The 20115-nt window shown below is 34.6% G+C and overlaps 2 protein-coding genes across 4 annotated transcripts; one reads left to right on the top strand and one right to left on the bottom strand.

The window, feature by feature from the left end:
• Nucleotides 1–980: 980 nt before the first annotated feature.
• Nucleotides 981–17300, top strand: LOC100651056 (transient receptor potential protein). Of its 3 annotated transcripts, none has more exons than XM_020867510.2 (18): nucleotides 981–1149; nucleotides 3520–3738; nucleotides 4515–4659; nucleotides 4940–5035; nucleotides 5579–5721; nucleotides 6389–6590; nucleotides 6683–6853; nucleotides 7062–7296; nucleotides 7875–8027; nucleotides 8194–8339; nucleotides 8503–8609; nucleotides 8846–8979; nucleotides 9142–9271; nucleotides 9425–9620; nucleotides 9704–9868; nucleotides 13689–13911; nucleotides 15049–15477; nucleotides 15551–16064. In XM_020867510.2, exons 2-18 carry the CDS (start codon nucleotides 3584–3586, stop codon nucleotides 15589–15591), a joined length of 2871 nt encoding a protein of 956 aa, XP_020723169.1. In that variant the 5' UTR covers nucleotides 981–1149; nucleotides 3520–3583; the 3' UTR covers nucleotides 15592–16064. The 3 variants fall into 3 exon arrangements, with proteins under 3 accessions (XP_020723169.1, XP_048270013.1, XP_003402180.1); XM_003402132.4 differs by having other exon boundaries at nucleotides 982–1149; nucleotides 16048–17300; XM_048414056.1 differs by lacking the exons at nucleotides 13689–13911; nucleotides 15551–16064 and having other exon boundaries at nucleotides 15049–15083.
• LOC100643788 (cytochrome b5) lies at nucleotides 17007–18602 on the bottom strand. Its single transcript, XM_003402075.4, has 4 exons — nucleotides 18054–18602; nucleotides 17672–17800; nucleotides 17507–17580; nucleotides 17007–17316 (listed from the first exon to the last, which is right to left on the bottom strand). The coding sequence occupies exons 1-4, from the start codon at nucleotides 18171–18173 to the stop codon at nucleotides 17280–17282; spliced, it is 360 nt and encodes a 119-aa protein (XP_003402123.1). The 5' UTR covers nucleotides 18174–18602; the 3' UTR covers nucleotides 17007–17279.
• Between the last annotated feature and the right edge of the window lie 1513 nt (nucleotides 18603–20115).

A 20115-nucleotide genomic window follows, 5' to 3' on the forward strand; every position in this document is an offset into this window, starting at 1 on the left:
ATAACAAATTTTTATTAACATATGATACGTGTTATACAAATCTTTTTGAAACATTCACACCAGCAGTTAATTATATTAATTTTGGATGACTAATACAATCGTAATTCCTTTTTGAAGGATTTCATAAAATCGCACAGAATATTGTTGTCTTATTAAAAACGAGGAAATATTATTAAAAAAGAAGGAAACATCCTTATTGAAAAAATAAGAAGATTCCACTTACACTTCTTCCTGTCTACTTAATCCCTTTAAATATTTTTACCACTCAATTCCAAGCTAATTACCTACACAATATGCTTCATTTATCCTGATAAAGCTTGAACTCTTCCAACGATGGTATGTCCAATTCCCAAGTCGATCCTTCTCGAAGCATCATTCAAGCAATCAGCATTCACCTTTTTGTACAAATAACAATGGATAACATGGAAATAATAATGAGAATAAAATCGATTTACTCTTTCCATAAAGAACAGTCATCATGAAAAAATCCATCTACCACTAAAACGGAAATAAGCCAAAATAACCAAGCGAAACTTCGTAGGGAAAGAAAGAAGGAAACCACCCAAACTATTAACCCCCCTAAATGTCGCTATTTCTCCCAATCAACCCGGAGGAAATTCGTTGAAGCTGTTTACACGTATACCATACGATACAAACACATCCTCATAAATGACGACAAAAATTCTGCGGTTCCTTTGCCATATTAACTCGTGTCCAGAAACAAACGAAGAAGAACGATCGGGGCTGAAATGTCTCCGAACATCCCTTCGTCTCTTCCGTGCTTTTTCTCCGTCGTGGTCCATTAATCCGAAGAATTATGATAGACTCGCGAGATTCTTCGGATCTCGTGCACGTGGATACACAATGTGATCACCAGGCGTTCCTCTTTCGATGCGATCCACGAGTTTGTGCCTAATCCATGCCCCAGCTGACCGACGTCCTATGGCTTCGACCAACTATCCAGAGCTTTGGTGAACGCACGGCTTTATTCCGCTGTCACTTGTGACCAAGTTTCAAAACGATTGGAGCTATCGAGTGAGAGGCCAGTAGACCAGAGTAGAGCAGGAGTTCGTTGAGTCGATCGAAGATTGAGTTGATGAAGATCGCGATGGCCGACAACGGTTCACGTTGATCTAGAGAAACTACGAGGTACGACTGACTACGTGTGTGTATAGTGTGTAGATGTAGTGAGGATTTGTTTAGAATAGTTTAAAATGATCGACGAATCCGTGGTGTAAGTTAAGTCCAGTTAAACTTGTGAAAATTTGTTCTTATTTCTGTATTTAGAGGTAGGATCACAATAGCTATTAGTTTATTCTTTAGATAAATCTATCACACCGTTCTGAGCTGAATAACCTTTATTGCACTTTGTTACATCGACTAGGGATAAAAACAAAAGAATATCTTAAAACTATCGATTAAATCTATCGATTATATCTAGAACTATCTTCTAGTTACTATTTATTGTAACTAGCGCATCTGCATATAGATAGCGATTCTTGGATAACTACATCTATGTTGATTGGTCAATGGAATTGTTTCACTAATGTGACCGTATTTCGTGTAATCGAACACACAATTTCAGAAGCTTCTCCACGAAAAGAAAACTCTAGTTGAAATTTGAATCTGTTATCAATGTTATCAATGAATCAATGTTATCCGTAATTTACATTGAACAAGATCTAAAGATAAACAAAAGAAAAAGTAATATACGTGATGATAGTACGAAAAGAAAGAAATATTTAGATTTACGATTATCTTACATTTATTTAGCGATTCAATTTATCTTTTCGTTATTGAACTTTTCATTGTTATTTTTACAATGTTCTTTCAAGGCCTCTGATCCTCAGTATTGAACATTTTCTTATCAAAATAATCTTGTAAAAGCTGTAATCTAAAAAAGCTTTCTAAAGAAGCCTGTGAAAACTGTGTTACAAATTTTTCTAATGTAACTTTTACGAAACATTTTGCTCTGAAATAGTTTATCGATCAAGGTTTTTAACAGCAGTGAAAGTTTCTTAGTATTTTTCATAATCTTCTCGATGAACCTAATACTGCGAAAATGCTCTACTATAGGAGAATATAGCTATATTACTTTCATATTGTTCATGTAGTTGCATTTGCAGCGAAAAAGTCGCAAGACAAAGGGATCATGACAAAAGGGTAAGTAGTTCCTCGGATTGAGCAGAGAATACAGGATTCCTTTGTAATGATCCGAAGATAATCTTATGAACGTGGATATACGTCATACTTATCGATTGCTCCGCATTTCCTCTGTGAAATCCATAATTCAATTTCGATATTTAATCTAAGAGAACTTAATCTGGATACCGCGATCCGTCAAGTTAATTTTCGATTCATTTTCCAGCTGCCTGTACATTTCAAATTTCAATATTACACTTTCAGACGAATTTTCTTTATCACATTTTTTATTTAATTTGGGGTGCATGTTAGATGTAAGTGCTCAAGAAATACTCTCGATATCCAACAATAAAATTTATTTAACAATTAACAGTCAACAATCAACAATCGCGCTTCTCGAATGTGTCTGCTTCACTGTTACACTAGATCCTTCGCACTTCGCTGTTCGAAACGGAATGAATCTTTTGTTTAAAACCGAACGGATTCTTTTCTTTGTTTCCCCTCGATATCCCCACTACGCTCGCATTCGTTAGACGTCCGCGACCGTTGCTGCGTATGCATTCTTCCGAATATTCGACGAAAATACTGTAGGGATATCGATGGTACATTAAGCATGTCGACCTTACGCTTTGATGATATAGCGCTTTGTGTCGCAAAGCCGTCGGAAAGTTCCGTCGTCGAGTGCCGCCACAAATTTATAGCTATGGATACGTGCAAACGTTTCTTCATCCGTCATATTGTATATACTATATACAATTTTTTGAACATACTACGAGGGAAATCGTATCACAAATCGAGATCGCATTCACCCACGTAGCGTTGTAACTTACGTACTTACTTGTAATCTATTGTATCACCGAGATAGTGTCCATATACTGTTTCAGCTCTTGAAACGTATAACGTCGTTTCCATGGCATTTTGTGAATAATGTTCTGAGATTATATGATCAGAGCTCAAGATTTAATTCATAGTTACTAATCTGTTCAAACATTGTTCATCGTACATCTTTTTAAACATACTCCAAAAGAAAGGCAATTCTAAATTGAGATTATACGATTGTAAATGAATCTTAAAGCTCTACGTCTCAGATATGTCTCACATTTTATTCATGTTTTATGAATAATATATGGGTTTCGGGTCAGATCTTGGTATATTTGATCGTTCTCTCTGCTCATCTAATCTTCCATATTGCTACACGATTCTCTGTCAATGTCCTCCAGGAGGTCGGGCAAGGAATTTCAAAATTCATGCAACTTTCATTATACAATTTCTATCTACCGTTATCTCTTCACCCGAAATGGAAACATCCACCCAAATAACAATAAACATTTGAAAATGTGAACCTTTCTGGATTTAACAATCATTCAACGTTCGTAGGTTTTTCCTGTGTGATCGATGAACCAGTCCACGTGAGTATCGCGGGAGACACGAGTCTTGCAAGATGAATCCATCAGAGTCGCAGCAGAATCTTCTCGCGAACGAGGCGAGAGCGCCATCGGTGCAATCTTTAAACCCGCCCTCGGACTACAGTCTTGGCCCAGTTGAGAAGCACTTCCTGCTCAGCGCGGAACGAGGTGATTGTGCCACTGTCAAAAGGTAATCCTTCGTGTCTGTCCGGAAGATAAATCGTCAAGGATGGCAACGGGGATGATGGAGGAGGGAAGGGTGCATCGATCTCAAAGTTGGGAGAGGATCGTTGCTTGATTTCTTGCTTCGTTACTTCTGCTACTTAGCATTCGTTTCTCGAAGGATGGTATTCGAGACGGCAGAGGGACAAAAAGATTATTCTTCCTACGCGATACAATGTGATTTCGTGCATAGATGTCGGTAGCAATTAGAATAGGATACATTTCACTGATTTCGATAGCCTTGAAACATGTTATCAAGGTCACTACTTTGAGTAATTTCCTCTTGAATAGCCAAAGTCCGCTAGAAAGCCAAGGGGCGATTGAACAACTATGATGATTTTGAGATGGATTTATCAAGAAAGCGTGACGAGTACGAGTTCTTTGTTGAATTTTATATTTTTGCAAGCTTCGTTCCTCTTAGAGAATATTTCATGATTTTAAGTTTCTATTTGTTGAATTTGAAGTTTATGCTGCCTTCAGAGGGACATTGTTAGAGAATATTTCATGTTTTCGAGATCTTTGCATATATAGGTGATAAATGTATATTAATGTAGGTTAAGTAGCTATAAGTAGAAAATAAAGCTGACGACCTAAAATTATAAGATTGTGAGATATAGTTGATAATGGAGATCCATAACCTATACTTGAACATTTAAAATTAAAACTTTATTGTGATCGTCTCCAAAAGAAAGAAAAACTGGAAATGTAAAAATTATATAGAAAAAATTAAACATTATGAATCAGACTATTGGAAGAGAACAAGGATCATCCAGAGATCCTCAACATCAACTGCGTGGATCCTCTTAACCGATCCGCTCTGATCGCCGCCATTGAGAACGAGAATGTTGAACTCATCAGACTACTTCTCGACTTAGGCATTCAAGTGAAGGTAACATTTTCCATTATAATTAACAATTAAACTTTACAACGAGTTTTATTTCTCTTTTATTATGCTTGCTAATAAATCATCGATCTTTTCTCGGATATTTTTTTCTTTAAGTTACGTAACAGATAATATTACATTGTGTTGTAAATTGGCTATACAATACACGGATGATACAACGAAAATGGTAACATATAGTGCACAATACCGATAAAGTTTCTACCGGCGGGTCCACGCGTTTAAAAGCATAGTACACGACCAACATAATTTCTGCTTCCTCCTACAGGATGCACTCTTACACGCCATAAAAGAAGAGTACGTGGAAGCTGTGGAGATCCTTCTCGAATGGGAGGAAAAAATACACGAGCCTGGTCAACCTTACGTAAGATTAATTTTTTTAGATAAAATATTCTCTCTTTCGCCAATTAATCTGTTAACTGAGGAAGATAAGCTAACTCGTCTCACTTGATAAATTCGTAGTCTTCCTACGTAAAGGAGTTAAGAGTTAACTTTTTCTGTATCTCCTATGTTATAATGCCCCAATTCATTTCTACTGAAAATAAATTCTATATTATTTATATTTTAAAAATTTAAGATCGATATATCAAAGATTGATTTTTCGTTATTAAATTTTAGTTCGAAGATTATATGTAAACATTTTTGACCAATAGATATAGGGCTAATGATCTTCGTCATTCCTTTCAATTATGTTTGTGAACCTCATTAGAGATTTATTTATACAAAATGATTGTAAAATTGTGAAATTCTTCGAAAACGAGTTTGCAGAGTTTTATGAAATTTTGTGAATTTCGTAATTTTCCTAATTTAATATTATAAATTTCAAGAAAACAGATATGAAAATTTCGCTATTATAAAGCACACAAATTCATTTATTTTTATTACAATTTCATGGATTTTTCTACAGAGTTGGGAAGCTGTAGACAGATCATCGTCGAACTTTACACCAGATATAACCCCACTGATTTTGGCAGCACATAAGAACAATTATGAAATTCTAAAAATCCTCCTAGATCGTGGTGCCACGCTTCCCACTCCTCACGATGCCAGGTATCGTTCTACAATGAAATAGATTCATTCACAAAGCATCGTCATTATTAATTCGTTTCATTACATGCATACACTTAGACCAAGAGTTTTGAACTTTAAACGAAAATAAATTTCTTTAATTTTCAGATTTTCTTATCTATCTATGAACAATTGTCTAAAATCGACCAAAACAGTGTTAATTCGAATATTTTAAATCGAACTAGACTAGTTATTCTGTATTTTTTGGCTTCATGCCAATACTCATCTGCCGCTTACGGTGCAGTTATTCGATTAAACGTGCTAATTATGTTATTGTAGAAGTGGCACGTGCTGATCTCAAAACGTGCCGAGCAGTAACGTGCTTGCATTAGATTCTATTAAAAAATATGACAGCCCGATTTTGAGGTTAGATTTTTGCCTTCACTGTAATACTAATAGCATTACGCTCGTTTTAGTTACCTTCAGCCACCCTATAGACAAATTTATTCTAACTTTAAATTAATTTTCCTTTCATTCATCATTTAACTTTTATGAAAAATATAATTTTTTCAAAATTCTTTGGAAGTTTTCAAACATCTCACTCTTTTGTTTGCTAACAATTTTCTACTATTTGTATTCAATTTTTAATACTCTTTATTCAATAATATTTCGTTATCAACATTTTTCATTCGTTTCAATTTTCCCTAAGATGTGGTTGCGACGAGTGTGTGACATCCAGCGAACAGGATTCTTTGAGACATTCTCAGGCGCGAATAAACGCGTATCGCGCGCTTACATCACCATCTTTAATCGCCTTATCATCGAGAGACCCTCTTCTGACCGCTTTCGAACTCTCCTGGGAACTTCGTCGATTGAGTCATATGGAACAAGAATTTCGTTTCGAGTATAATGTAATAATAAATTAATTTACGACCCCTTATCATTGTTATTACAACAGCTTTTAAATAAATAGGTGTATATTAAAATTAATTTTCTATCATAGGAGATGCGGGAGCAAACACAAAATTTTGCTACAGCCCTGTTGGATCACGCACGTACCTCTCTGGAATTGGAGGTAATGTTGAATTATAATCCGCATGGCGAAAATTGGGAACCTGGAGAAAGACAAACCCTGGATCGACTCAAGCTTGCTATTAAATACAAACAGAAACAGGTGAAATAAGTTATGTTTTTATATAAAGTAAATCTACTAATTCAATTTACAACATTTTCTTATTATAATATTATTATGTTCGTTACAACTTTGATATCAAACAACTAATGCAATATCTGCAAGATTGACAAATGAGTAACTAACGATGAATTGATAGAACTTCAATTTCCAAATGATTAATACTAAGTATTTTTAACGTTATTTGAAGTTCGTGGCTCACCCAAATGTTCAACAATTACTGGCTGCTATCTGGTACGACGGTTTGCCTGGCTTTCGAAGAAAAAGTATGATCGGACAGTTCATAGAGATCGGGAAGCTCGGCGCCATGTTTCCAGTGTACAGCACAATCTATATGCTCTCGCCAACGTCACCAATGGGTCTGTTCATGAAGAAACCTTTCGTCAAATTCATCTGTCACTCCTCTTCCTATGCGTTCTTCTTAAGTAAGTCTCTCTATGTTCTGATCAATTTTATCTATTAAAAAAAATTATCAATTTGCTTTCATTATAATTTAAGAATATTTATAACTTATTAGTTATAAGTTAAAAAAGTTATCCCATTAATCTTTATATATAAAATTCTGCAATTCTGAAATTTGTTACTTAATTTCCACAAATCTAAATCTTCCTCCTTTCCAAATTCTCTCAATGATTAAATGCGATGATTAATTAATTCGGTATTATTAAATACTATTAAATAATTCAATAAGTAACTAATTTAATAGTTAAAGTAATAGCGAAATAAAGAACATTTATGAAACAACAAATTCTTGCACAATTCAAACCATTCTTATTTTTACTCTAATCAAACTCAATAGAATGGAAAACAAATTTATCGTTGTTCTAAAAATAAGAAATCAAATTAACATTCGACTTCTAATTACGCGTTGGAAAAGAACAAAGTTTTCACTCAGCTCCTCCGCCAAGACTTTCAATGAAGGGACGGCGGTTAAAAGAATTAATTGTTAGAAATTTAGTTATAATGAGCAACGAGGACTCGAGCTGATTGGAATTTGCGTTAGTGCTTCTCGGGATGGCGTCACAACGTATCGAGTACCTGGTAATCGAATTATTTGGGAACGCCTGGATGCACGAGATACTGGCCGGATGGAAAAGACGGGAACGTGGCTGCATTCCTGGTTTCGTCGAATCCGGTGTCATCATCTACGTAATCAGTAAACAGACCTTGATGAACGCTTGCTTAAAACAAGAGAAGGACAATCAATATTTCCTCCCTTACGTTATTTTATTTTATTTTAAAAATTGCTTATGTGCAGTTTAGTTTATTGTTGTTTATTTTAGGGCGATTAACGAGTAGATTAACTAGCTTAAATTTTTTAGGTCTGGTAATAGGCGAAATGAGATCATTATGGTCGGATGGGTTGCTGGAGTATATATCAGACCTTTGGAATATAGTGGACTTCGTTCAGAATATGTTTTACGTGATTTGGTTAATGTTACGAGTAACCGCATGGATTGTAGTTCAGGTAATATATCTTTCTCTACTTTCTAATTGTTAATATGTCCATGAAAAAAAGTTACGTACCTTATAGCGTCTTTTTTTAATATCAAGTTCTCAAAACATGAACTAATAGAACCATTTAATTTAATCGAAGATATAATGATTATTCTATATCATTTGTGTAATAGAGGGAATACTGGAATGGCCTAGATCCTTGGTATCCCAGAGATCAATGGCACGCCTTCGACCCTATGCTTCTTTCTGAGGGAGCCTTTGCAGCTGGTATGATTTTCAGGTAACACAGTATTATCCAGATTTACTCATTTACGATAATTTAGTAAAAAAGATGAAATTCTGAAAAGAATGATTACCTGAAACTATTGACTTAAAGGACATTCTTTTCGTTTTTATCAGAAAAGATTATTTCTTCTTAAATTAGTGATTGCAGTGACGTTGCAAATCAAGTAATAAAATATTTGGTTGAACGAAGGTGACGTTAATTTTGAAGTGAAAACTATAGCCTGTTTTCAGTTTTTTGAAGCTAGTTCACATATTCAGCGTGAACCCTCACCTCGGGCCACTTCAAATTTCCCTGGGGAGGATGATAATAGACATTATCAAGTTCTTCTTCATTTATACTCTGGTGCTGTTCGCCTTTGGCTGCGGTAAGCTACTTTCTCACGTTCATTTATTCACACTCCTTGAAACTCATTAATCTGTTTCCAAACTAAAGATATCATCTTGCTTTAAGAATTCCAAAGTTCAAATGTTTTTATCATTATTAATGATAAAAGGATTAAAGAAATGGAAGGTCTTGTTTGATTTAGGAATGAATCAACTAATGTGGTATTATGCGGATTTGGAGAAACAAAAGTGTTATCATATGAAGGATTTTCCGGATCTACCTGATTTTGATAATCAGGAGAAGGCTTGTTCGATTTGGAGACGTTTCGCCAAGTATGTAACGACTGTAACAACCACGATAAAAGAGCTTTTACCATGTAACGAAATTGAAACCTGAAAAGATTATCTGACAATTTTACTAAACTTCTTGTGGCTTTTGTAATTAATATAATCACAAATTTTGATTTTCTCAACAACTATTTTCAGTTTGTTCGAGACATCGCAATCGCTTTTTTGGGCCAGTTTCGGTATGGTAGATCTGATGTCGTTTGATCTAACTGGAATAAAAAGCTTCACCAGATTCTGGGCGCTTCTTATGTTCGGTTCTTACTCCGTCATAAACGTTATCGTGTTACTGAACATGCTTATTGCCATGATGTCTAATTCCTATCAAATCATCTCGGTACAATATATTATAAAATATTTTTATTCGGAGTTTATTCTTATTAAATAATCAATGAATCATTCGGCTAATGTAATACGTAGGAAAGAGCTGACACTGAATGGAAATTCGCCAGAAGTCACTTATGGATGAGTTACTTCGAAGATGGTGACACTGTGCCTCCTCCATTTAACATGGTTCCAACCGGCAAAACGTTCAGTAGGATCATCAAGTGCGGGAAGACCGGGCGGCAAACCAGATCTTTGATTGTGTGTACATACTTCAATTATTACTGTTCTAATTTAAATGATATTATAATATTATGATTGTTAGATACAAAAGAAACTTATATTTAGAAGTAAAGTAGTTTAATAAAGTAGCAACATGAAATAAAGGAACTTTGAACTTAATAACAAAAGATGTAGGAATGAAGAGACTTAAAGGATAAAAAAAATTAAAAATATGAAACGATCAGGAGCAAGAAAATTCGAAGAAGATGAAGAGATAAAGAGCCATAAAAAGAGAAAAAACGGTTAAGATTTCAAGGACGAAAAAATTTAAGTATAAAGGAACTTAAGGATGGGAACTTAAATGCAGTTGAATTTATTGTTAGAGACAGACTTAATATAACAAGAATTTTTTTTTATTTGGAAGTAGTTTACAATCAATTCTTATTGAGAATTATAAGTAAATTATTCTGGCGTGGTACTATAATGTGAATAATAAATGATTATCGTATATTTGGTTCTAGCTGAATCTAATATTTAAATTTAGCGGGTGTCTAACATAAGAATTTAGAATTGTAATATTAATGTAGTATTGTGAACGAAAGGCCTAAGAGATATCGAGCGAACTATAAACAATGTCGCGAGAAAGTTAAAGTGTTGACAGACCCAACAACGTATCGTCGGTCCTTCAATCGAATAGTTTCGTGGAAAAGGCCTGCGTGATCCTGGCCACGAGCGGTTACAGCGCACGTGCGTGTTGGGGCTAAGACAAAAAACGTGAGACTAAGCAAAATATAAGAAGTCGTTAAGGGACAAAGACGAATTAACAGTCAGTGTGAGTTGAGAAGTCAGAGAGAGCGAATAGCTCTGTCAAGAGAGAGCGTTAGATCCGTGGTGACGGGAGTTGCAAATTAACTATCTAGTTAATAATTATAATAATTATAATACGTATTATAATTATTATATTTATTTTATTATAGTTATTATAATTATATTAAGTCGAGCGACTTGATTAAAATATTGTGATCAGTTCACGTTGAACAACCATCGTTTCCTGTTTAATCCATTTATTGTAAATAAACTAATTGTAGTAACGATCCTACAATTTTTGGTGCTCGCCCGGGATTGGACAAGACAGAAAACGAAATGTTTAACAGAACTATCCGTGCTAGTTTTGGATTTGCCGGTGCGTGGTGCGATAAAAGACGATATCGTTGACCGTTGACATTAGTGTAGTGTTGAAAAAATAAAAATGGCAAACGTTGAAGACGAATAATTATCAAGTGAAGAAAGTTTGACGCTGCAAGAATCAAGGAATGAGCTCGCACAGATGAACTTACCAATATCCGGTGCAAAGTCAGTATTGATTGCTGAATCGAGCGTATAGGGCTGGACAATCGAATCTTAAGGGATTGACAAGCGGTGAAGGGTCAACAGACCAGCGCGGCTCAGGAAGCGTGCAGAGAGCTGAAAAACCTGGAAAAGCTGAGGACGAAAGAGTTGAGAGCGCGCCTCGCTAGTTTAGGGTTAAAAACAACGGGCAGAAAAATTGAACTACGCGCGCGGCTGCAAGCGGCCATGGATGAAAACGATAAAAAAGACGTAAGAGAATGCAGGAGAGGTACGCGAGGGGTGCACCAGGATCCCATGTGTTGGTTTGATATTGAGCTTCAAAGACGTCGAAGATACATTAGAGTCGTTCAGTGGTGATAACAGCGAAAATGTCGGCCGATGGTTCGAGTCGTTCGAGAAAATTGCAGACATGTGCAAGTGGTCAGAAGGACAGAGGGCGATTTATGTGAGGAGACTGCTGAAAAGATCAGCAAAAACATTTGCGAGTTTCGAGTGCTATACTAGGACTTGACATGAGCTGAAGAGAGGGCTGATTAAAAAATTCTCTAAAAAAATTAATAATCGTCAAGTGCACCAGTTACTCAGAGAAACGAAACAGAGAAATGAAGAAGCATGCTTGGCTTATATGTATCGCATGCTTGAAATAACCAGCCTTGTGGATATGGAAAAGGAAGCAAAAGTGGAACACATTATAGACGGAATAGTAGACGAAGAAAGTGTCACGATCGGCGCCCTTCAAATCCAATGGACCGATGATGGAGATAAAGATGCGGCGAACTTGGCGACAATGTATATCGCCGAAGTGCCTAATAAGTCATCGATATCCCAACGGTCCTTCCACCGAATGTTCTAGAAGCGTAGCAACGGTTACGTACGCCTACAGGGTAGTGGGGATATTGAAGGGTGACAAACAAAAAAGAAACAGATCTCACCGAAAGTCAAATTGCAAGAGCTTCAGTCTTGGAAAGTCACGGCTGGAGCTCAGAACCAAATCATAACCAGTGTAAACTCAGAGTTCAAGAAATAAATTCTCTTGCTTTTTTTTTGTTACATTTTATTTTTCTTTCCGTCTAAGCTACCCCTTTTTTATTTTACGTGACAAAAGCAACAAGTCTACACTGTACGGCGCTACGTCAATCAAAGCGTTAAGGAAAAGATTAATTATGTACGAGGAACAGAAGTGTCGTAGAGCAAAGTCGACTGCGAAGCCGGCCAAAATCGAGAACAACAAGAAATCCAGTCAATCTGGAGATGTAGTGAAAAAGACAAGATGTTACAATTGTGATGACAAAGACCATATGAGTGCGAATTGTCCGAATAAGTCGAGAAGCCTTAAGTGCTGTAAGTGTAGTTACGGACACATCGCATCAAAGTGCGACAATCTGAGCGAGTCCCTTAAAGAGGTTTGTAGTACGTGGTAATTGTTACAGACGTAACGTGGTAAAGACATTAAGATCGGAAATTTTAAATTGACCGCGCTGATAGACACCGGCAGCGAATTAACTTTAATGCGAGCGAGTGGAGACAACACGGACGGTTGCGATGAAATTTTCGTAGGATGTACAGAGTATCGTGCGAATTGTACAGTCGAACAAACAAAGCCTAGCGTGAGTTTTATGCAGCGAATGAAAAGCGAGAATGAGGTGGCTACAAAAAAATCTCAGGTAGCGCGAAGGCGAGCTATCAATTCGACCTCTTGTTGGTGAAGGGCGTTTAACAAGAGACGCAAGAAGATGACAATGTACAAGACGGGAAATCTGGTGGCGATCAAGAGGACGTAGGCCGGCCCTGGGCTAAAGCTGCATTCGAAGTTCCTTGGGCCGTACCGCGCGGTAAAAGTTTTGCGAAATGACCATTACATGATGCAGCGAGAAGGCGAACACGAGGGGCCGCAAACGACCTCCACGGCGGCTGATCATATGAAATGGTAGGACATTGTTGAAGTTAGTGGTGCAAGTGAAATTGGCGGTGATGAGAACATCTGAGGGCAGATGTGTTTGTCAAAATGACCGAGTGTAGTATCATGGACGAAACGATATATCGGGTGAACTATAAACAATGTCGCGAGAAAGCCGAAGTATTGACAGGCCCAACAACGTATCGTCGGTCCTTCAATCGAATAGTTTTGCGAAAAAGGCCTGCGTGATCCTAACCACGAGCGGTTGCGGAACACCTGCGTGGTGGAGCTAAGACAAAAGACAAGGAATTGCTAAGGGGCAAAGGACATTGCTAAAAGAATTAATAGTGTGAGTTGAGAAGCCAGAGAGTGCGAATTGCGTTGTGAGAGCGTTGGATCCGTGGTGACGAGAGTTGTGAATTAACTATTTAATTGTCTTAATTATAATACGTTATTGTGATTAGTCAACGTTAAACAATCATCGTTTACTGTTTAATGAACATCTGTTTAATCCATTTCTTGTAAATAAACTAATTGTAGTAAAGATCCTACATTAATGTTCGCGAAATCGCCACTACTGAACTAAAAAAAATCTTTAAAAATAACTTTTAGAAAAAGTCCAGAGAAAAAGCGTTGGCAAGACATGACACGGTGATGCGATTACTCATCAGACGTTATGTAACTGCGGAACAAAGGAAACGAGACGAGTTCGGTATCACCGAAGACGACGTAATGGAGATCAGACAGGACATTTCCACGTTACGATACGAGCTTATTGATATACTTCGACAAAACGGAATGAGAACACCAACGCTCGACAAACAGGATGCCGCACGTAAGATTCAAATTGCTTCCGCCATATTGTATCTTCAACTATCCCTGTTTCATTATTTTATTATGCAATTCATGAATACTGTTTGATTCTAATCTAAGATAAGACTAATCTAAGATTCATATCATAGATTACAGCGATAGAATATCGAAAAATTAGTTATACTCGGTTGCTATTTTAAATTTACGATTAACAATATGAGAATGAGTTCATGTGATTATTGTTTGTTATTGTTGGAGATACGATAACTATTTACGTTATATCTAACAAAAAGTACTGAAACTTGTATGGTTTATCTTTAATTGAAAACGTACATTATGTTTGTATTAGTTGATATTACATTATCCAGGTGTATGTTGTATATACTATGAAGCTTTGATATGAGTAATTTCTTCAAAGAAATATAGAAATATGTATTCAGTCATCTCCTCTTTCAAGATATAAAAGATACAGAAATATTCAGGTTAATATTAACACTTTGCGGACTGCCGATGCGAATTCGCGTCTTACATACTTCATGCGGCATCCTATAAAAATGTTAACTACTGTTAAATAAAACAATAAAGAAAGCAATGGGTGCTATACACAGAATGTTATTATAGTGTTTGTAATTTCTTGGTCAATGTAAAAAGTCATATTGAAAAATTCTTCATCAAAAAATCTGGGAGGTTCTGGAAGGATGGAATATTCAAGTTGCTTGAAAGATGGAGAAAGATTGTGAAATAAAATACCACATATACATATTAAAATTCAATAAATGTATATCGAATCGAAATGTAAATCAGACCGAACTCTCCACTTCGAAAATACGCAGGAATTCAAGCTGTATGCTTGTCAGAGCACATACGGTGCTCAAAGTGTAAAGAACTTGAGAAAGATTATAATTTACCTAAAAGACAAATCATTTCTCTCGCGTAAGAAAGTAAATCAACTAAAATGATACAAGTAATACGGCTAATAATTAAATTGCGGATATTTATGCAAAATTATATTTTTATAAACGCGTCTAAAAATATCTAATGTAAATAGAAACTACCAAATATTGTTGCAAGCACATGCGCATTTTGTATCTGTAGATATAAAAAATCCGCAACCTGCTATTAATAATAAATGACAATCAATAATAATTGTTTTCATTAGTATCTGGCAAGAAAGGTCGTGTGATGGAACGTCGACTGCAAAAGGACTTCCAGATCGGTATAGTAGAGGGCATCGTGAACGCCGTGATTCAGAGTGAGAAGGAACCTAAAGATGTGTTCAGTCAAATCGCGAAGGCTATTGGTCGAAAGAGTAGCGGAAGCAAGAAGAAAGACTGGAACGCCATGGTCCGGAAGAACACTTTCGTAAAGGATCCTATTGGTAGCACGACCGAGGCCACTATGAAACAAACGCGACGCAGTATACGTAGGCACTTACAAACTCAGAATTCGGACTTGGCCTCGTTAGATCCTAATCGTTTGGTTGATTACAATCCTAATCTATTGGAAGTATCACCGACCACGAGGATTGCCTACGCGAAATTCATGATAGGTCGGGCAAGACCTGTTCCAGAGCAAAAGGAGGAGGGGGGTAAGTGTATCTTTTTTCCTCATACTTATGTCTTTTTTTCTATACTAATGTCCCTTATTATTGTTATTTATAGAGATAATAAATATTTGTAGTAATAAGGTTGAAGCTTCCTAAATTCTAAAGCTTAACTTGGACACAGCTTCTTCATGCAGAGAATCGATCCATGTCTTCTGGTTGACCTTGTAAAATCAGCTCACTATAGTTGACGCAAAATTAATTGTTTAAAAAATTAGGACACGAAGGAAAATCATTCTTCTCTGACTGTCTCAGACATTTTTATATTTTTCTTACTCCTTTTTTTTAAATAAGATGTTAGCACTAGAACTATCTTGGACTAAAGCATAAAGCTTTTATCAAATAAATGGAAATACAAAAATTCTTTACATAACATATTTCGACAAAAATTACTCACATGAATATTATTCAAGAATGCGCCGTTGTAACCCTAAAAAATTAATTAATTTACAAGACTATAAAATTTCAATGAATTTGGATTTTAACTCGAATAATTCTTAGTATTAATTGCATACAATAAAGTACATTTGTAATTTTATTTTTTGTTGCCTATAGAAAGTAAGAATGATGTTGAAGGATCGCAAAAATCCGTTCGAATTGTAACCGAGCCTGTCCATGCAACGCCGATCTTGAAAAAGACTCTACTAAAATCTTTGAGCAGTGGTAGCTTGGAGAAAGGTGGAGAAAAAGCAGTTTCGATAGAAGTGAGGGCACCGTCTCCGATTCCCGAGGATCCGAAGGAAGGAGAGGTTGGAAATTCACCTCAGAGCAAAGCTGGTTTAGCGAAAAATCCAACAGATACAAAACCATTGTCGGAAAAAGAGGAAGGAGATAGGAAGAACACCGAAGACGAGGAGAAAAAGAAAAGGGAAGAAGAAGAAAAAAGGAAAAAGGAAATGGAAGAAGAGAAGAAGAAGAAAGAGGAAGAAAAGAAGAAGGATGAAGGAGAAAAGAAAAAGGAATCGAACAGCGAGCCATCAAAACCTGCGGCTAATGAAGATAATGTTCCGGTAGCTACGACAAAATTGAGGGGAAAATCGAAGGCAACTGGCCAGATAATGGGTGGATGGATTTAAATTTCCTTGTTTAGCAGGAAATTTTTTTGACGAGTGAAGGCGTTGGTAATTTAATTGTCTTGTAGTTATGAGTTGATCGAAAAAAGAGACACCGTTTTTATTTTCGTATCTGTCTTTTTCTTCTTGTATTATTTCTTTTTTCTGGAAACGACATTATAAATAATTGTCATTCAACGTCGACAAGACAGTGTGATTCTTTGACACTAATTAATTTATTAAAAAATTTAGATTAATTTATATATATTAATTAATTTATAATTTATATATATGTGATTTTATCTTTTACATTTTTCCTTCTTTAGTAGTATCGTCTAATTTGCTATAAGTTTTAGTTATTATCGAGAATTAATGTAGGCATGAGATAAATGGAACGACAGACAGCAAAACGAACAATATTGTAAAACAGTTTTAGAAACAAATGAACATTCATTCACGGGATTCATTGATTGATTCATGTTTTTTATTCGTATACACTTAGCATGCTGCCAACGTGAGTATGTACTTTCGATTCTCTCGACTTTCACATCGAATAGAAGCTTTAAGAGGCGATTTTTTTTAACAAACTTGTACGTAATAATTAATAAAAATAATAATTCTTTCTCTACATAGTAATTTATAATTAGCTCTATATGTATATTGGTAGTATAAAAAGGAATAAAATAAATTAATGTAATTTAATCAGAAATGGATTTATCCAGTTATTTCCTTGTGTCACGTTACACATTTGAAACATAATACTGACAAAAACCTGCAAATGAAAATTATTTTGTTGTTAATATTTATATGTAAAAAATACTTCTCTCTCTCTCTCTCTCTCTCTCAATATTCTATTCACAATTTATCAAAATTTATCTTATTTTACTATTTCTCTAATATTTTTTCTATTATTTTATTGTAACATTTTAACACATCTTTGACTTAAAAAAATTGTTTCATACCCTCTCCCGTTTCTCTGCGTTTTCATTTTAGTGGAGACGTTATTCTCTTTTCTTCTATTACTTATTTTATCTTCCTATAATGTAAAATACATATTTTGACGATTGTAACTACTTATATAAAAGGTATAAAATGATAATGCGAAAATATAAATTATATATTTTTACCTCCACTAATTCACCCACAAGCAACGTCTTCAACATACGTCTTGCATCTAAAGAATGTCCAATTTCCTCGAATCCACGTGTTGCATTTTGTCCTGCATACTCTTCCAATAACTCTTTTCCGCCAGGATGCTGAAATCAATTTTTAAATTTTGATTAAGAATTACTCCTAACGTGTAAAAAAATATTTTCAATTTTAATGCTACAAGTTTCTCATTTTCCGTAAATACCATATTGCAAAAAAATTATTCAAAGATTTCTTCTCATTTTCTCTACCTTATAATTTATAATTAAATAAATGTAATTACGATTTACTTCATTTTTCATTTATTTTGAACATATTTTACAATCTTTTGTAATTCTTTTTATATCTTTGCTCGCTTACCTTATGTTTATAATCGGTCGTGTCATATACCATATCATCAATGACGATCCAGAGGCTCCCTTCGTTTTTCCCATCGTGTTTCGCCACTTCTTTCAACGAATATCTTGGTAATTCGCTCATTTTTTATAATAAATAAAGATTAAGAAATAGGTTTCAAAATTTTCTTGTCTAATGAATTTAATTAAACAATTTCAGAGAGATCCATCCTCTTCTCAACTCGGCTGTTGAATGAAGGAATATCAGTTAGCGCGATTGATCTGTAATGAAACAAGGAAAAAGTACACAGACGTGATCAACTTCGCATATGCGATAAACCAAGATAACACACGTCACGTCTGAGAGATTGGGAATTTTAAGAGGAAAACTATTATGTTTTCGGTTTTATCTATGTTGTGTGCTCGGAAATTCGATTAACTAATCTGACTCTTTCGATGATTTTGTAACAGTTTCTTTTTTCTTCAACTGGTGACTTCCTGTACTATTTTTTATACGCCTTTAATATTTCGTTCTTCTTCTCATTACGATTAATAAATTAACCAAAATTTTAATTAATAATACAGTGAAAATTTCTTTAATCAAAGAAAGGTAAAACGATATTCCGAATACTTCGATAAAAAATGTATAATTCATAAATTTAATGTACGTTTATAAATAATAATACAGTGCAAGATTTCGAAAATTAAAAAAAATTGTTAAGAAATGAAAAAGATGCAAATTATGATACTCTGATACAGCGATGATTTTATATTAAGTAGTGATAAAATAAGATTACATCTGAATTTTGTTATTGAAACAGCAAATATATATATATATATAATCGACGAATATACTCAATGTAACAGATAACAGAGGAATGCTACTGGTGACTAAAATTAGTCAAATTTTATACAATCTATTCTTAAGTAATAGTTCTTGTTGATAATTTACTGTTATATAACTACTATTGATATGGGATAATTATTCTGAAGAATCATTATGAAGAGGTCATTATGAGGTCATTATTTACGTCATACATATATGTATGTATGTATCTTTACAGTAGGAAATACGACACGAGAAACAGTGAAATATTTGCATTAAAAACTTGATAAAAGATTAGTTACTTCGTTTATAAATGTTTGGTTCTTCGAAAAAGTTAAATATTTGAGAAATAACATATTAATGATATCTTTTTCGTTGTAGGTTTATTCTTAAGGTAAATCAATATTTTAGAATTTCGAGTGATTCTTGAGAATTTAAAATATTCTATTTATCATAATTATATCGTAAAAATATACAAGAGTAGAAGATGTAAATAGAATTGTTTATTTATTATTGTTAAGGTATGGAGAGAATTTGAAGAGGTATTACAAAGAACTTTATTTGAATATTCACATAACTTTGCTCGCCACATGAGTTACTCGCCGGAGGCCTAAGGCACGAGATTTCACACTGCGCATTGCTCTCTTTTCTCAACGGAGGCCTAGACCACCATACGACGCTTACGCACATACTAGGGAGAGGATACATATTTGTTTGTGTTTTCGCTCTAGGTTCCCCCACTCTCACTACAATACAAATGTACTATATATTCAACAATTACAATTAAATTGTATTTTATAATGATAATTCAATTATTATTTAATAATTATGATTTATTAGTAATAATTATTTAAATAATAATAATTTTATTTAGATATTCTACTCCTGTATCAGGTAACTTTTTATGGTAATTGATATTTGTAAATGAGCTACAATTTGCAAATATTCCTTTAAAAAATCGGCTGATTTTCAAAGATGAATTTACCTCTGCTAATTAATGAGATTTTTTATTCAAAGAAAAATTCGATGTAAAAAAGTTGCAATAATATTTGATCAAGAAACTTTTTGAATCCTACTATTTTAAAAGTAATGTTCCTAGAAATTTGTAAACTGAGTGCAAACTAAAAGATTGTGATAACGAATGTTATTAATATCCTTATTCAATAATCTTGACCATTCTTACCGACTAAATTCCGAAAGAAAGAAATACTATTAATTTACAATATCATTAAATGATATACATATGTAAATTTCCAAGCCA

This window comes from Bombus terrestris, chromosome 18, assembly GCF_910591885.1.
Source record: "Bombus terrestris chromosome 18, iyBomTerr1.2, whole genome shotgun sequence".
Classification (NCBI taxonomy): domain Eukaryota; kingdom Metazoa; phylum Arthropoda; class Insecta; order Hymenoptera; family Apidae; genus Bombus; species Bombus terrestris.